We start from the raw sequence: 19,369 nt of genomic DNA, 5'->3' as shown, positions 1-19,369 counted from the left end.
GCTGGCTCCTCATTGTAGTGGCTTCTCTTGTCATGGGCTCTAGGCATGTGGGCTTCAGTAGTTGCGGCACATGGGCTCAATAGTTGTGGCTCATGGACTCTAGCGCACAGGCTCAATAGTTGTGGCGCACGGGCTTAGCTGCTCTGTGGCATGTGGAATCTTCCCAGAGCAGGGCTTGAACCCGTGTCCCCTGCATTGGCAGGCGGATTCTTACTCACTGCACCACCTAGGAAGTCTGCTTTGCTCACTTTTAAATGGGGCTCTTCTGGATGCACATCCTTTGTCACGTATGTATCATGAAATTTTTCTCCCAGTCTAAAGCTTGTATTTTTTTTTCTAAAAGATATTTTTGATGAGCAGACCTTTTAGATTTGGTTACTATTTTCTTTTATATTTAAAAAAGGGGGGGTGGGGGGCTGGGGGGAATTGGGGAGGGTGTGCATCATATATATAATATATATATTTTAAAAGATCAACATATTACCAGTCCCCCACATTTTTTCTCTACTGAGCAATATATACAGCCTATACACACACACACACACACACACACACACACACACACACGTGTGTATATATATATATATATTATATATGTTTTTCAATAGATAACTACATTCAAGTAATGAAACACAGGATTTTCTGGGTTCTGTTTAAGAAATCTTTGCCTATCCCAAGGTCAGGAAGATATTCTATGATGTTTTCTTCTAGAGGCACTGTCGTTTTAGTTTTTACATTAGGTCTGTTATCTATTACAAGTCAATTTTTTGTATGTGATGCAAGGTAGGAGTCAAGATTAATGTTTTTCCTGTGCATTTATCCAGTTTTTCCATGTCATTTGTTGAAAAGACTTTCTTTTCCCCATCGAATTGTTTTGCTACCAATGTTGAAAATCAGTTGAACTAGTTATAAACTACGTATAAAATTGAACTGGGTGTAAATCTATTTGAACTTTCTTTTCTGTTATTTTGACCTATTTGTTTATAATTATGCCTCACATTCTTGATTATTGTAACTCTTTATTAAGTTTTGAATCAGGTAGTGCAACTTTATTCTTCATTTTTAAGATTTGTTTTCACTATTTTAGGTCCTTTGCATTTTCTTGTAAAGTTTAGCATCCATATGTTAATACCAACCTCCATCCCTATCACCTTACAAGTGCCTTTAAGGATTTTGATTGGAAATGCATTTAACTTATAAATCAATTTTGGGAAGAATTTACATCTTAATAATGTTGAGTCTTCCAGTCCATGAATATGGTATATATCTCCATTTATTTAAATGCTAATTTCTTTCAGCAATGTTTTACAAAGGTGTTGCACATAATTTGTTGATTTCTAAGTGGTATTTTTGCTGCTATTAAAAATGGTAGTGTTTTATTAATTTTATTTTTCAAATATTTGCTGTGAATATACAGAGATACAATTGATTTTTATATTTGGATCTTGTACTCTGTGACCTTGTATCAGTAGTTTAAAAAATTCCTCAGCTGATTCCAATGATTAGCCAAGTTTGAGGCCTGTTGTATTGTTCTATATAACTAGGTTCTCAGCCTGACTGCATATTAGAATCATCTGGGAGAATATTTTAAAAATATATATTTATGACTGTGATAAGTATCTTAATATTTATTTTATCACAGAGATTCTAATTTACATCATTTGGGGTGGGGCTTGGCATTAGAATTAAAAAAAACCCAGCTGATTTTTTTTGTTAGAGTGTAATTGACATGCAATGTCGTATTTGTGTACATCATAGTGATTTATATTCATATACATTTTGAAATGTTCACCACAATAAGTCTAATTACCATCTGTCTCCATACAAAGTTATTACAATATTATTGACCATATTCTCTATGCTGTACCTTACATCCTCATGACATTTATTTTATAACTGGAAGTTTGTACCTCTTGATCCCTTTCATTTATTTCACTCTCCCAATCCCCCTCCCCTCTGGTAACAACAAATTTGTTTTCTTTCTTTTTTTTTTAATAAATTTATTTATTTATTGGCTGCATTGGGTCTTTGTTACTGCACATGGGCTTTCTTTAGTTGTGGCGAGCAGGGGCTACTCTTTGCTGCTATGCGCAGGCTTCATTGCGGTGGCTTCTCTTGTTGCAGAGCTCGGGCTCTAGGCATATGGGCTTCAGTAGTTGCAGCATGCATGCTCAGTAGTTGTGGTTCACAGGCTCTAGAGCACAGGCTCTGTAGTTGTGGTGCACGGGCTTAATTTCTCCAGCATGTGGGATCTTCCCGGCCCATGGATCAAAACCATGTCCCCTGCATGGCAGGCGGATTCTTAACCACTGCACCAACAGGGAAGTCCCACAAATTTCTTTTCTATATCTATTCTGTTTTGTTTTGTTTGTTCATTTGTTTGGTATTTTAGATTCCACATATAAGTGAAATCATATAATAATTCTCTTTCTCTGACTTACTTTACTTAGTGTAATAGCCTCTAGGCCCATCCATGTTGTCACAGATGTCAAGATTTCATACTTTTTATGGCTGAATAATATGACATATATACCACATCTTCTTTATCCATTCATCTATTGATGGACAGGTTGCTTCCATATCTTGCCTTTTGTAAATAATGCTGCAGTGAACATAGGGGTGCATTTATCTTTTTGAATTCGTGTTTTTGTTTTCTTTGGATTAATACCCAGAAGTGGAATTGCTGGGTCATATGGCAGTTCTATTTTTAATTTTTTGAGGAACCCCCTTACTGTTTTCCGTAGTGGCTGCAGCAATGTACATTCCCACCAACAGTGCATAGGGGTCACTTTTTTCCACATTCTTGCCAGTGCTTGGGTTTTTTTGTTTGTTTTTTGTTTGTTTTGTTTTGTCTTTTTGATAACTGCTGTTCTGACAGGTGTGATGCGATATCTCGTGGTTTTGATTTGCATTCCCCTGATTAGTGGTGATGTTGACTATCTTCTCACTCATATGCCTGTTGGCTCCCCAAGTGACTTTAATGTGAGCTAGGGTTGAGAACCACTGCTGTATAGGCTTGCAAAGTTTCTTTCTATGTCTTACCCATTTAATATATCTTCAAATGAACACCTAAATTCTTTGGAATGACACATACACTAGACATTTTATAGAATCTGCCTAGATGCTATAAAAATGTCTACCTATCCACATTTAAGAGCTACTGCTTCACCCTTATATCTGCTCATCATAGGAGATTGCACCAGCAAGCTATGATTTCTGTGGCATGGATTTAAAAGCTAAGCTAGTCTTATTTTTCTTATAATTTAAATTTGAGAAATGAAGAGGCTGAGGCAATTGGGAAAGAGATTAGACAGCAAAAGGATGTATCAAGAGTTATCTTGATATATAGGTAGCAGGGATAGTCATGATCAACTACTGGCAAGCCTAAATGCAAAAATTTTGGATAAACGAAAGAAAGCAATTCATAAAAAAAGGAAGTCCCAGTTCAAATGTCATCTCTCTATAGTTTTCTATGACTTCCTTCCAGGAGGAAATAATGCTCTTTTATGGAAGTCCTCAAGACATTATTTTAGTATTTATCACATAGTGTTTTAGGTTTTCTTTAAATCTCTCTAGGCTGTGAGCTTTCCAGGTTAAGGACCAAATCTCACATATGCTTTTATCTCTAGTGCTAAAGTGCTCAATAAATATTGAATCAAATTAAATCTAATTGTATAGCTATTATACATTATGACTTCTGAAAATCAAATATTAAATAATAGTAATGAATAATTTATTTTTTCCCTCAGGCTTTTGAGTTTTAGTATAAACCTTGTACCCCGTGGTATACGTCATCCAGCCTCCACTGAAATTTTTCCTACTCTATCCAGGAATAAGTATGGAACTGGAGCAGTTAGCATTCAAGCTGGCAGTGCTTTGCTAGCTAAAGGTGGTATCTGCTTTATAGGAGACTTGGCTTCACACAAAAAAGATAAACTTGAACAGCTTCAATCAGGTAAACAATATTTTTTCAAATTAATTTTCACCTTTTTAACTTACAATCTCATCAGTGTCAAGGAGTTACTTAACAATTAAGATTGTATTGTACATGTGTTAGGAATAGAAAAATTATATTAAATGAAATTTCTCATTTTATCTTTATAAATAAAAACAGGGGAATTTAATGTGCAAATGCACTGTTTTAGCTTTTGCTCTCAGTTGTGCTAACACATGAGTTTGTATTAGGCCAGATTTATTTCCTTTTCTTGTCTTACTGAGTTAGCTAGGACTTCCAATATGATGTTGAAATACAGTGGTGAGAAGGAACATCCTGGTCTTATCTTGCTCCTGATCTTAATAGGAAAGTTTCATATTTCTCACCATTAAGTATGATGTTAGCTGTAGGTTTTTTGTAGAAGTTCTTTTTCAGGTTGAAGGAATTCCTCTCTATTCTTAACCTACTAAGAGTTTTTTTAATAATGAATGGGTGTTGAATTTTATCAAATGCTTTTTATGCACCTATTGATATGATAATGTGATTTTTCTTCTGTAGTCTGTTGGTATTATGGATTACATTAACTGATTTTCAAATGTTGAACCAGCTTTGCATACCAAACATAAATCCTACCTGGATCTGGTGTATAATTCTTTTTATACATCGTTGAACTTGATTTCCTTTTATTTTGTGAAGGATTTTTCCGCGTATATTCACAAGAGATATTGGTCTGTAGTTTTCTTGTAATATCTTTTGTCTGGTTTCAGTAATTAGGATAATGCTACTTGGGCCAGATTTATAACTAATAAGGATATGGACAGCTATGTACTGGGCAAAGAGAAGTTGGGGCCTTGCCCTCTTGGCATACCAGCAAGAATGTGCAGCAATACTCAGGCACATAGCATATTGCCTCTCCCTACAAGAGAATGTAGAAATAGACCCATGCTGATATGCTTACTTGATTTTTGCCCACAGTATCAAAGCAAGAAAATGGAGAAAGGAAAGTTTTTTCAGCAAATGATAGTGGAACATCTGGCTATATATATATATATATATATATATATATATATAATTAATATTAGCTCATACCTCAAAACTGTATGCAGTAATTACTTAAAGATGGATCATAACCTAAATGTAAAAACTAAAATTAAAAAGCTCCAAAAAAAACCATGAGAAGTCTTCATGACCTTAGAGTAGGCAAAGATTTTTTAAACGAAACCCAGAAAGCAATAAACAGAAAATAATTGATGAATTGGACTTCATCAAAACTAAAAAGTTATGCACATCAAAAGGCCATTTAAAAAGTGAATAGGCAAGCAAAGAAAAAGAAAATAATTGAAATACATATATTTGACATAGGACATATACCTAGAACATAGAAACAATTCCTACAAGTTAGTAATTTGTAAAACAAAAAACCAGACAACCTACAGAATGTGAGAAAAGATTTGCAAACAGTGTGACCAACAAGGGCTTAATCACCAAAGTATACAAACAGCTCATACAACTCAACTACAAGAAAACAGACAATCCAATAAAAAAATTGGGTTAAAGACCTCCATAGACATTTCTCCAAAGAAGATGTACAAATGGCCAACAGGCACATGAAAAGATACTCAACATCACTGATTATTAATGAGAATTAATAATCAATAAAGTTGATTATTTGATAAATTTGATAAAATCAGTGAAATAATCAAAGAAATGTGAATCACCTCACACTAGGCAGAATGCCATCATTAAAAAGTTTACAAATAACAAATGCCAGAGAGAGTGTGGAGAAAAGGGAATTCTCCTACAGTATTGGTGGGAATGTAAGTTGGTGCAGCCACTATTTAAAACAGTACGGTGGTTCCTCAAAAAAGTAAACATAGAGTTTCCATATGATCCAGCAATTCCACTCCTGGGCATATATCCAGACAAAACTATGATCCCAAAAGATACATGCACCCCTATGTTCATAGCAGCACTATTCACAATAGCCAAGACATGGAAACAACCCAAATGTTCATTGACAGGGAATGGATAAAGAAGATGTGGTACTTACACAATGGAATACTACTCAGCCATAAAAAAGAATGAAATAATGCCATTTGCAGCAACATGGATGGACCTAGAGATTATCATACTCAAGGAAGTAAGTCAGACAGAGAAAGACAAATATCATATAATATCCTTTATATGTAGAATCTAAAATATGACACAAATGAACTTACCTACAAAATAGAAACAGACTCATAGAGAACAGACTTGTGGTTGCCAAGGAGAGTGGAGAGGGATGGAGTGGGAGTTTGGGGTTAGCAGATGCAAACTAGTATATATAAAATAGGTAAACAACAGAGTCCTACTGTATAGCACAGGGAACTGTATTCAATATCTGTAACAAATCATAATGGAAAAGAATATAAAAAAGAATGTATATATGTATATATTTCTGTACAGCAGAAATTAACACAACATTGTAAATCAACTATACTTCAGTTTAAAAAGTACATACACACAAAGAACTCAGCAAAAAATGGGCAAAAGACTTGGATAGTGACTTCACAGAGGAATATATACAAAATGGCAAATAAGTGCATGAAAGAGTGCTTAATATCATTAGTTGGATATTGGGGAAATGAAAATAAAAACCACAATGAGATACCAATATTCACATACTAGCAGGTTCTGCTTCATGTGCAGGGAACAAGTATAGCTCCGCAAAGGCCCTCCTCCCCCTAGAAGAGCCTGGCACTTGGTTAAAACTCTACTGTCACTATCTTCAAATTTTTAATGATTTTATCTTTGACATTGTTTTGTAAGAAAGACAGTGTAGCTTGAACGTGAGCAGAGGAGATACATCCATGCATGTGTCCATCATGCCTTGCTGCCCTATTTCAAATAGCATTTTCAATCACTGTGCAGCTTCTTAACACACTTCATTTGTAATCAATTTGATTCTCACTGGACTCCCATGCATTGTGAGTACACTGCAATTCAGTGCTCATGTTCCATATCAGAACATCTTCAACTGAGTGAGACGGAGGTGATAGCCCCAAGGAGGCCAAGCTTTCGAAACAGACTTGCTTCTGTAATAGGCAGTGGCATTCTAAGAAACACGAAAGACCAAGGAACCCCATCATATTCTTTCTTACTTGGTAACTTCCCTGTATGTGCCAACCTGTTACACTGAAAATGATAATATAGGAGGGAAGGGAAAGATAGGGCACCCATTGTTCCTTTTCCTTTCAGTCCTTCCTTACTCATCAGTAGAGTGCTGGTGAAATTTGTGCATATCAAGAAACAAATTTAAAAGTTTTGTGCAAAATAAAAACATTACCCCTATTCTGATAAGAACAAAATATATAAACATGTATTGATACTTCCTACGAAATACTAATGTTGCTGCATATGAGTTAAATGCTCATATATTTGCATTTAAGACTGGAATTGTACCATATAAGATAAATAGTAAAATTCATGCCAATAATTTAGAATTTTAATATTAGACTGGCAGACACTTCTATTATATTTTCTGTTAATAGCTTTATTGAAATATAATTTCACACCACAAAATTCACCCACCTAAAGTGTACAGTTCAGTGTCTTTTTGAATATTCAGCAAGTTGTACAACCATCACTACTATCCATTATACTTTCAGAACACTTTCATCACCCCGAAAGGAAACCCTGTACTCATTAGCAGTCCACCCCCATACCCCCTCTCCCCAGAGTTCCTGGAAACCTAATCTGCTTCCTGTTTTTATGGATTTGCCTATCTTGGACATTTCATATAAATGGAATCATTACAATTTGTGGTCTTTTGTGACTGGCTTCTTTCACTTAGCATAATGATTTTGAGGTTCATCCATGTTGTAGCATGTATCACTTCATTCCTTTTTCAAAAAATATTCTGATAAAATGCAAAATGTAAAATTTAGCATTTTAACCATTTTCCAATGTACAATTCAGTGGCATTAAGTACATTCACAATGTTACACAGTCATCACCACTATCCATTTCTAGAACTTTTTCATAATCCCCAACAGAAACTCTATATTCGTTAAACAATAACTCTCTATTCCCCGCTGTCTCCAGCCCCTGGGAATCTCTATTTGACTTTCTGTCTCGATGAATTTACCTCTTCATAGAATCTCATTCCTTTTTATGGCTGAATAATATTTCACTATATATGTGTATATATGTATCTCACTTAAAAATCATTCATCTATTAATGTACACTTGTGTTGTTTCTACCTTTTGGCTATTGTGAATAATGCTACTATGAACTCTGGCGTAAAAGTATCTATTTAAGTCCTGGTTTCAACTCTTTTTGCATATATACTTATAAGTGGAATTGCTGGATCATATGGTAATTCTATGTTTAACTTTATGAAGATCCACCAAACTGCCTTCTACAGTGGCCATGCCATTTTACATTCCCACCAGAAATGCACAAGGGTTCTAATCTCTCCACATCACCCCTATTACATTTTATAAGTAATAAAATATTTTTAAAAGAAAAAGCTTTATATAAAAAACAGCATTTCCCCCTGCTTTTTGAGTGAGAGGCCTATATTTTCATTTTACACAGGACCCTACAAATTATGTAGCTGGCCCTGGCTACTAGAATGACAAAAATTAAAAAGATTGACAACAACGGATGTTACCAAGAATGTAGAGAAATTGGAATTCTCATATATTGTTGATGAGAGTATAGAATAGTACAACCATTTTACAAACTGCTCTGACAGTTTCTATATAGTTAAATATATATTTACCTTATGATCCGAAAGAAAAATAAACATGTATACAAAAAACTCTTATTGTAAATGGAGAGAAGACTAATTTGAGAACTATTTGGGAGATAGCATCCTAGGAATAGAATTGAATTCATAGGTCAAATGCTTATAAGGGATGAAGGAAGGATAGAAAGGAGAATAGGATGTTTCCACATTTTTTTTGTTTGGGTTTTAAGTGGCTCAATGGTGATTCTCCTAATTGTGAGTAATGCAGAAGAGTCTTTGAGGACAAATGATGAATTTTGTTTTTCATATGTTGAATTTGAGATATATTTTCCCCTAGTCATTTTAGTTTGTATTCTCTTGCAATCTTTTCCCCTTTCACTCCTACTTAGATGGCCCGCTTTCTATTATTTTTTTCCACATAAAAGAACATTGTTGGGGACTTCCGTGGTGGTCCAGTACTTAAGACTATATGCTCCCAGTGCAGAGGGTGTGGATTTGATCCCTGGTCAGGGAATGAAGATCCCACATACAAAAAAAAAAAAGGACATTGTTTACTTTTAGCCTCTCTTGTAAGCCTGCACTATGTGGCCCTTCCCCTTCCCCACTGCCTATCCCCCCCAGTCCACCATTCTAGCTACATGCTTTGGACTGATGGCTCTCATCATCAGGGGACGCATAAACATTCAGATGTTTTTCCTGCCTTCTTTTTATGGCAAATCCTCTAATTTAGCCATATCTTGCAAAACAATCCAATTTACTGGTGTCTTTACTATAAAATTAGACTGTAAAATTCTATGTAATAATATTTATTAATTTATAGATATATAGACCAAAGTGAGTTTAAGTAACAAATGGATAATGTCTTTTGACTTAGCTGTGGAAAGTAGAAGCATCACAGTATACATCTCGGGAAAGAAGTTTGGGGATGATATGGATCAACAAATGACTTTTCCACTTCAGTGCAGTTTTTGGTCTTTTGTTGATATGGATTCATCTTCAAGGAGAAATATACAGAAAACCAATACTCTAATTGGTCAGATGGTAAAGGATATTTGCATTTTATTGTTAGAATGTTGCTCAGGGAATTTAGTCACAGATTTTAATCTTAATGTTTTTATCGTTCCTAATGTTTTATTATTTCTGTGCTTAATTTCTACACTTAATTGGGTACTATAACTAAATAATGACACAGTTATTTGAAAATTTTCATTTTTTAGTCATGCAAAGCAGGTGTCTGCTCGTTAGAAATTATTATTTAAATAGGTAGTGGGAGAGGCTTTAATGAATCACGTGTGAGAAAATACTCGATAGAGAGCATTTTAGAAAAATTGGTTACCACAAAGTTCCCATGCTATTTAGGAATCACTTTAAATAATAATTAATAATAACAAATAATAAAATAATTATTACAATTATAGTCTTATAATTTAATGTAATTAATATAATATAATTCTACTAATAATTTAAATAATAATTATAAATAATAGTTAAAGTGTTTATGAAAATGCCAGTGTTTAATATTTGCCTTTTACATTTTTTGTTTGATGTAGGATTACAGTTTGATTCCAGCTAATCTTGTAGAGGCTTTTGGATTATTGATTAACTGCAATGAATCATCTCCTTGCCACCCACTTCTTCTAACCGTGCAACATACTTTAAAGAAAGCCATTGATCCTGAAGGGCTGCTTTACGTAGCTTCGAAACAGTTCACAACTGAAGATTTTGAAAAGGTAAACACAGAAAAAATAATTACCAAGAATACTTGTGCTAATGTTTCTCAATTTAAATAAAACTCCCTTTGAACATTCAATTTTCCTTATTTAGAATTCTTTTATTCCAATTTGCTTCCAGCTTTTAAGCATTTTAAGGACATCATATAGAAAACATTTAGGTTTATAATTAAATTAAAAACTATAAGGACATAGGATCTTCCCTGGTGGTCCAGTGGGTAAAACCCTGAGCTCCCAGTGCAGGAGGCCTGGGTTCAGTCCTTGATTGGGGAACTAGATCCCATGTGCATGTTGCAGCTAAGAGTTCGAATACTGCAACTAAAGATCCTGCATGCCACAACTAAACATGCCCCAGTGAAGATCCTGTGTGCCAAAACTAAGACCTGGCACAGCCAAAATAAATAAATAAATATTAAAAAAAAAAACTATAAGGACATAGATATTAAAATGTTGAGTTTATTCTTTGAACTGCTGACAAAATCAGCATAGCTTAGTTTCCATGAAAAGATTCAAATTAGAATATTTCTATAAAACATTATGATGAGAGGCTGTATAAACATACATTTTACAGACTATTCAAAGGGAAACTTTATACAAATGGCTTCAGAGTTCTTGCTATAGAGGATATCCATCATGACTCAAAACCCATTTATTTTAATGTCCTGACCTGAAAACATGTGTGGTATATTCAGAGAACCTGAGAGTAGATGATGCAACTTTATTAATAACTCTCATAGCTATTAAAGGTAGTCAGGTATTTACAAGGGAAGCCCTTTTAATATTAACTATTCAGAAATGTGTCCACATTAGAGTTAAAGTATCTGGGTAGGATAGCTAAAAGACACAGAATGCTGGGAAGTGGGAATCCATGGGTCATTAAATTTTTTGTTCATACCTGCCTTCTTCGTAGCCCAAATTGCATGGATAAAAGGTTGAAAGGTAAGGTGGATTTAATAATGAATTATAAGCATAGTTTACTCACATAAATTAGAAAAAAAACAATATTTATAATAAAATAAGGTCTTTTTTGTTACCATATATAAAAAAAAAGTAGTTAGTCTCTAGGAATTCAAGTACCAAGTAATATAGACACATTAATGACCTGGAGAAATTTTGGCCAGTTTTTCCCTTAAAAAAACAACAACAACTATGGATTTATTAATTAGTCAGGCATTTACTGAACACTTTAGATAGATGAGCCTCTTTCTGTTCTTTTATATTCTCTATGAAATGTACATTTTTCTTCCTTAAATAGTTTATTAATTAATTGAGATATATAAAACAATTAAGGGACAACTTAAGTGCTAAGCTGGGGGTGCTGACTAAAAGTATCTCATGAATTCAGAAAGGAAGATATCAAATAGAATGCAAGAGTTAGGAAGACCTCAGGAGGAGGTGAGACTTTCGTTGGGCCTTAAGAAAAGGTAAGATTTAGATGACAGGAAGGATGGGCATTCAAAATAAAAATAAAAATAGGAGCAGAGTAAGAGATGAGTATACATGGAAAACTGTGAGAAGACCTGCCTGACTGGAGCAGGTCTTATGTATTATGGAGTCAACGAGGTAAGCAGTTCTTTAAGTTGACAACTGGAGGCCAATGCTGACTCCCAATGCTACACTCTCAGTAGCAGGGACAACAGGTCCTTTACTGAAGGGGGATATAGGTGGCATATCACTGTGCCCCCATAGCATAAAACCTAGAGTGAGCTACTGATGTCATTAATAGTATTATTATCCAGTTGTGAAGGACTGGAGGGAATTGTGGAGTATAAGGAGGGTAAAGAAGACAGGACATATCCAACCCAGGACATATCTAGATCTTTTTTAAAACTTATATTTAAAATATAGATATAATAGGTAATAGCAACTTTACTATGGGTGATTTTCCCTTCGGGTTCTATGAGTTGAAAAACCAGAAAACAACATGGATGGTGAAATGATGTCATAGGATAAGGACTTAAGGAACTGGGAATCACTCAGAAAGAAAAAAGCACAAAACTCAAAGAAGACAGTGATAATCATTAAGTTGAAGACATTCTCTACCCAAAATCTTACTGAACCAAGGCCCACCTTCATAGTAGTTAACACAGTACATTGCTAGTTTTAGTGTGTTCTTTAAAAGGAAGGAAGGGAAGAAAGGAAGGCAAAAGCAGCTCTAGGGCCAATGAGAGAAAGTTTTACAGAAATAAACTGTCAGAGAATTAAGGCTCTTCGAAGGGAAATGAGATTCTGAGGGAAGCTCTCTCCCACTAAAAGGCTCTGAGTGAGCCTTTATTCCACTGGAAGCGAAGACTTGATAGCCATTTAAATACATTACACAGAACATTTCTGTACTAAAAGGGAGGAAGAGGTTTTTCTGGGTAAACTGTGATATTCTTTATAAGACTATGATTTCAAGTCCTCAGTGACTTTGGGATGGTCCCAGATATTTAATCAAACTTTTAAAAAAATGACGGTATACTTCAGATTTTTGTAACATAGTTTCCATAATAAAGTTTAAATCTCTTAAATTTTCACACTTTCAATTTAGCTGCTTGCATTTGCAAAGAATTTGAATGTTGAATTCAGCTTGGAGGCAGAAAGAATGATTCATGGCTATTACCTAGCAAGTCGCAGAATCAGAACAGATTCTATATGTGGATCAAAGCTGTCAGCATCTGCATTAAAATATTTGTAGGTATTCAATTTTAAAACCATTATTGGCTTTTAAATGATATATTTTATTAACTGTCTCACTTTTATTTTTGTTTGATTGCTGGTTAGTTGGTTTATAATATACTTTGTTCCAAAAGAATTTAAGGTGACTTAATAATTCCTTCTGTTGTAGTATTACATCATTTGAACCTCCAACAATTTTTTTCACTAAATTTTTATTGGATACCCTGTACCAGATATGTCTGAATAATGCTTTGAATTCAAATTAAAATGATTTTTTTAAAAAATGTGGCTATTTGCATTCTAGATATTTTGTAGTTGAACATAGAAAAGAAATGAAGTATATTGTTCCTTGTACTCTTAAATACTTTAGTACACTCATGTATTAATGTTCCTTGAAAAGTTTTTTTTTAACTAATTTTTATTATAAAAGTAAAGTATGGACATACTGAAAGAAAAGTCAAAAATAATGATTAAAGTGCCCTGCTAACCCTACCTGTTACTATCCCACTCCCGAGACATAATCACTGGTAAGAGTTTTTGTGCATACATCCAGAAATTATTCATTCAAATACTAGCATATACAAATATGTAATTTAAATATGTGATGTATATCAAATACATATTTTATTTGACTGTTATGTCTAGATGAATATGTTATTTAAATATCCAAAAATATTTTTATAATATATAAATATGTATATAGTCACATGGATAGATATTCTCTTTTTGCCCAAATAGAATCATGCAGGTATACCTATCATGATCTCATACTATCAACACATAAAGAATTACCTCATTCTGGACTTCCCTGGTGGTGCAGTGGTTAAGAATCCACCTGCCTTGCAGGGGACACGGGTTCGAGCCCTGGTCCGGGAAGATCCCACACAACTAAGCCCATGAGCTACAGCTACTGAGCCTATGCTCTAGAGCCTGCAAGCCACAACTACTGAGCCTTGTACTGCAACTACTAAAGCCTGTGTGCCTAGAGCCTGTGCTCCACAGCAAGAGAAGCCACTGCAATGAGAAGCCTGTGCACCACAATGAAGAGTAGCGCCCACTCGCCACAACTAGAGAAAGCCCATGTGTAGCAATGAAGACCTAATGCAGCCAAAAATAAATAAATAAATAAATAACTCTTTAAAAAAAAATTACCTCATTCTGTTTTAATAGATGCGTTACAGTTTTGCCGTGTTGTGATGTGGCTGTACCGTAATTTAAACAGTCCCCTTTTGATAGACCATCACTTCATTTAATATAGATTAATGTATAATGTCAACAAAATTATGAAGTAGCACTGGGGTAAGATAATCCACTAAATAAATAAGTAAATATCTTGTTATGACTGCAATATAAAATAAGGACTGATAGGAAGTGTCAAGTAAAAGACTGTAAGAGATAAATATGTTTAGTTACTTTCTCCAACTTAGAGCTAAAAAATCGCTAAAGATAAGGCAAGGTAGAAATTAACTGTGATGTTTTAAAATGGTAAATGGTATTGTATAATGCTTTCTATTTTCTGAAGTAATCCTTCAAATACTCAACACTCAAAGCTTAAAAGGTTTGAAGGTCTTATTTTCTCATAATGTTTTTCTCTGTAGTAAAAAGACATTTTTTATTTAAACTCACATAGCTTTAGTTTACATTTCACTATACTGACCCAAGAATAAAGCAGAGTTAATTTTAATATGACAACTCTACTTCTTCCTATTGTAGAAATAATCACTAGAGATGGAGATGGTTTTATGAAATAGCAAAGTAAGTGAAGCACTACTCAGAAGAGTCATAAACCTTGACTTTTTCTCCTGCTTCTATAGACAGGTACCTAACAACACCAGCCTTGCTCTTCTAGAGAAGTGGAGCTGAACAATGCTCTTTTCTTTCCTTGAAAGGCTGTATATATATTCTGTCCTGGTCAATGTTTTTAGAAGAAACTTGGGTGAGGATATCAGGAACATCATAATCAAATTTGTAAATAAACAAACCTGGAGAGATCTTCACAGGCTTAAACTATGATTTTAGTCTAGCAAGAAGAAAATTAATAGGACAAATGTAGTGTCTTTAATTACATCCCAACTTCCCTGGTAAAAGTGTGAATGCATGGGAAAGGGGTGATTTGGCTTAATATGAAACAGATTTGAGATTTCATTATTTTTACATTTAATATGAGTAAGCAATGTAATATGGCTGTAAATAATACTGTGATTTGGGGTTGTATTAATAGAACATGCTATCAAGAGTGAGAAAATGCTAGTTCTGCCCCACCTCTACTTTGCTGATCAAATCACACCTGTAGTACTGTACTGAAAAGGAATATTAACTAAATCTGGTCACAAGGAGAATAGGCAGGATGATGAGGGCCCTGAAAATTATGTCACGTGACATGTTAAAAGAACTAGGAAGGAATTCCCTGGCAGTCCAGTGGTTAAGACTGCGCTTCCACAGCAGCGGGCACAAGTTCCATCCCTGGTCAGGGGAACTAAGATCACACATGCCACGTGGCGGTGTGGCCAAAAGAAAGAAAAAAGAAAAGAAATAGGAATATTTATCTTAGAGAATATAAAACATGAAGCAGCTAGAAAAGTTGTCTTTGAATATTTGAAGAGCTGTCACATTTAAAAAGTCTTAGATTTGTTTTGTAATCCCAGAACACAAAACAGGAACCAGTGGGTGTAAATTGTAGTGAAACCAGTTTCAGTTTACATTTATATAATCTTTGTGGGTGAGTTGCTGAATTTTCAAATGCCTTATTTGAAATCACAATAACTTTATTAATTATTATTATCCCCATTTTAAAGCAGAGCTTCAAAAAAATCTCAGAAGTTAAATGATTCATACAAACTCACACAGCTAGTAAATTCTAGAGACATAGCCCAGGTTTTCTGATTCCCAAGTCCAGCAATCACACAAGTACATTAAAGCTAGCTTAAAAATAAAAAATAAAGGATTGCCTCATGATTTCTAGTGAATCCTAGATGAAGTTCAAAAGAGACTGAATAATAAGTAGCCTGGGATGTTGTAGAGAAATTTGATTATCTGATGGGATGTTGAAATTTGCTTTCTAAAATCTCTTCCAACACTGAAATTCTAAGATTCTATGAGGACTTCAAATGGATTAAGAACTGGGAGAAAACACCAAGGATGTATCTATAAGAGATATTTACTTAGGTTAACTTTTTCCAGCTGTGTATTTAACTGAACAGAACTTGGGGAGGGCAGGGTGTAGAATAATAAAGAAAAACCAGGATAGAAACCAAATCTTTGATAATAAGTCAGGATATTACCTTGTTCTGGAATAGTCTATTCAACTTGGTAGGAAAAAATGCTTTGAAAACAACCAAAACTTTTTTTTTTTTTTTTTTTGGCACACGGGCTTAGTTGCTCCACGGCATGTGGGATCTTCCTGGAGCAGGGATTGAACTCATGTCCTCCACATTGGCAGGCAGACTCCCAACCACTGCACCACCTAGGAAGCCCACAACCAAAACTTTTTAAAAATAAGAATATGCTGATCTTTAAGGTGTGGCTTTTATGTTCACACATATCTTGATTTGTTCCTGCCAAAATATACATTTTCTTTATAATATCAACTTATTTTGATTGTCATCAATTTTCTTTTTTAGAGTTTCCCTATCTGAAGCCCATGCTCGATTGAACTTAAGGAATAAAGTGCTTAAAGAAGATGTACTAATTGCAGCCTTATTATTTGAAACATCTCTAACATTGAAATATGGTAATGTATTAAGTTATTAATGATCACTACAAATAATTATATTTAAACTTGAAGATTCTTAGTCTGTTAAGATGTTACATATATTTTAAATATTATTTTAAAGAATAATGAATTTTCACCAGGTAAGTCCTGTTTGAATTTAAATGTTTAGTAATTGTTTACAGGTACTATCATTAGCTGATATTAAGTTCCTAATTGTGCATGCATGGTTGTTTTTATATTGAACTTTTGCATTGCTTAGAGAATTCCGGAAAAAAAGTACTTAATATGACACGTGAAATGATTTAAAATTTATCTTCCTTTTAAAATAGCATGCAACATCAAGCAATCCCCCCATAGTGAAGTTAGACACATAGCCAAAGAAAATGTGATCATCTTGCATCACAGCCTTCTCTGAATTGCTAGTTATAATACTAGGCTAGAGCATTTAATTATTTGAAATCAAAGGATTTTATTATGGTTTTGCTAATAAAAACATAAAAGGGCTCTTAAAGGTAAGAGTAAAGAGAATTATCATCACAAAATTCTTTTTGAATTATATGAGACAATTTTGATGAGATATACCATCCTTCAAACCAAACTTCGGTTCTGCTAACCTAAAACAATAAAACAGCCAGTTATTTTACCAGCAAAACAGTTTTATTCAGGAGCAAGAAAGAATTGCAATTCAGGACATTACAACTATGGTAGATCACATGCAAGTCTGGTAAAGTAAAGAAGAAACTCTTCTATAGAGGAGAAGTGGAGCTGGGAGGGTTGTTAGAAAGTCCACTGGAGGAAACTGGGAGTCCCATGTATAGTGGCTTTTCATTGGCTGCATCGTGACAGTCTCTCTTTGGTGGAGCTATTGCCAGGCAAGGAGAAAATCTTTCTTTCTCCTGCTGGTGGTAGTAAAGTAGTGTCACTTCTTGCCAGAGATGCAGGGTATGTCTCTTCCTGTTGGGATCTGTCTTCCTGTTGGGATCTGAATTGATGTTGAGAGGTACATGCATGAGAGTTCCCCCTTCTGGCCTCCCAACTCTATTTTAGTGAGATTTTTACTTTATTAATCTTCAGTTCCAATCCTGGGAGTTAACACTGACTTTTCTATGTGTATATGTTTAGTGTTTAACTTTGCTTCAAATTCAATTTATATTGTAATAACTTTTCACAGAGATCCATTAGAACTTTCTTAATTAGATAATTAGAACTTTGTTCTATAATTATCTAAATCAAGCAATTTTAACCTAGGATCCATGGATATTGAAAGAGTCCTAGGGGCTTATGAATCCCTAATTATATGTAAATTTGTATATGCATGTGCTTTCTACCTTTTTTGCTTAGGAAGAGGAATCATGTTTTTTGAAGTACATCTTAGAGTTTCATGACCCCCAGAAAAGGTTAATTGTCATCCTGAATTAATTTTACTTACCAAAAGAGAAAATCGCTGGTTCCCAACCAATACTAAATAAAGATATGTATTTTTGTTTTTAATTTACTTTATCTTTACATTCTTGTTCTATATTACTTGATGAAATCTAAGATATCATTTTATGTACCATGAAGAAAAAATGCTGCCAATTTTACTATGACATGCTATCATCATCAAAATTGTTAAGATACAACTAGATTTCAGTAAGAAGACAAAAATGTGTCTTTTAATTTAGAAACTATGGTATTATAATATTAAGGACTCCTGTGACTGAATATGGCTATTTTCACTTGATAACTGTTTTGTCAAGGTTTTCTTTTTCTTTTTTGTTTTTGTTTTTTTAAATAAAACCCTTAGCATTTGCTTTTTTTTTTTTAAATAAATTTATTTATTTATTTAATTTATTGGCTGTGTTGGGTCTTTGTTGCTGCACAGGGTCTTTCTCTAGTTGATGCGAGTGGGGGGATACTCTTCATTGTGTTGCGCGGGTTCCTCATTGTAGTGGGCTCCTTACTGTAGTGGCTTCTCTTGTTGCAGAGCACAGGCATCAGTAGTTGCGGCACATGGGCTCTAGAGCGCAGGCTCAGTAGTTGTGGTGCACGGGCTTAGTTGCTCCGTGGCATGTGGAATCTTCCCAGGGCAGGGCTCAGAACCTGTGTCCCCTGCATTGGCAGGTGGATTTTTAACCACTGTGCCACCTAGGAAGTCTGTCAAGATTTTCTTAAAGCATTTAAGAAAGCTTTTGTTGAGGGAAATAAAACTATGTGAAGTTTTTTTTCCTTTAGTTACTTTTTGTTTTCATAATGAGTGTCAGTTAGGTATATTCTTTTTCAAGTCTTAAGCAAAACAATGTTAAGAGAGCCTTAAATGTTACTTTAAACATAGCAGGAAAATAATCCCTACTCAGGGATATTTTTCTTGGATGCAAAAACCAATAGTTATGTTTAAGAACTAGATTTAGGAGTTGGGGCAGTGGAGAGAGGGAAGAATTTAGGAAAACTCACAGGTTTCTGCCTTGAGCAACTGAGTGGATCATGGTGCCATTTTAGGAAGAAAGAGAAAAAGGTTTGGGCCAGGGGAATCAAATTATAGATAGAAGTTTGAGACATCCTGCAGAGATCTCAATAGACAGATATAATAATCTGGAGTTTAGAAGAGAGTTTTAACCTGGAA

At 34.4% G+C, this 19,369-nt stretch overlaps 1 protein-coding gene across 1 annotated transcript in view; it reads left to right on the top strand.

The window, feature by feature from the left end:
- Window positions 1-19,369, top strand: part of MCMDC2 (minichromosome maintenance domain containing 2) — a 37,125-nt gene that overhangs the window by 13,458 nt on the left and 4,298 nt on the right. Inside the window, exons 9-13 of the mRNA XM_057736278.1 lie at window positions 3,750-3,955; window positions 9,542-9,708; window positions 10,218-10,397; window positions 12,928-13,070; window positions 16,676-16,785. Coding sequence (XP_057592261.1) covers window positions 3,750-3,955; window positions 9,542-9,708; window positions 10,218-10,397; window positions 12,928-13,070; window positions 16,676-16,785 — 806 coding nt within the window. The remainder of the gene's footprint in view (window positions 1-3,749; window positions 3,956-9,541; window positions 9,709-10,217; window positions 10,398-12,927; window positions 13,071-16,675; window positions 16,786-19,369) is intronic.

Source organism: Hippopotamus amphibius, chromosome 5, assembly GCF_030028045.1.
Source record: "Hippopotamus amphibius kiboko isolate mHipAmp2 chromosome 5, mHipAmp2.hap2, whole genome shotgun sequence".
Lineage (NCBI taxonomy): Eukaryota > Metazoa > Chordata > Mammalia > Artiodactyla > Hippopotamidae > Hippopotamus > Hippopotamus amphibius.
Note: the sequence above shows the minus strand (reverse complement) of the source record. Positions and strands in the feature narration are given on the sequence as shown.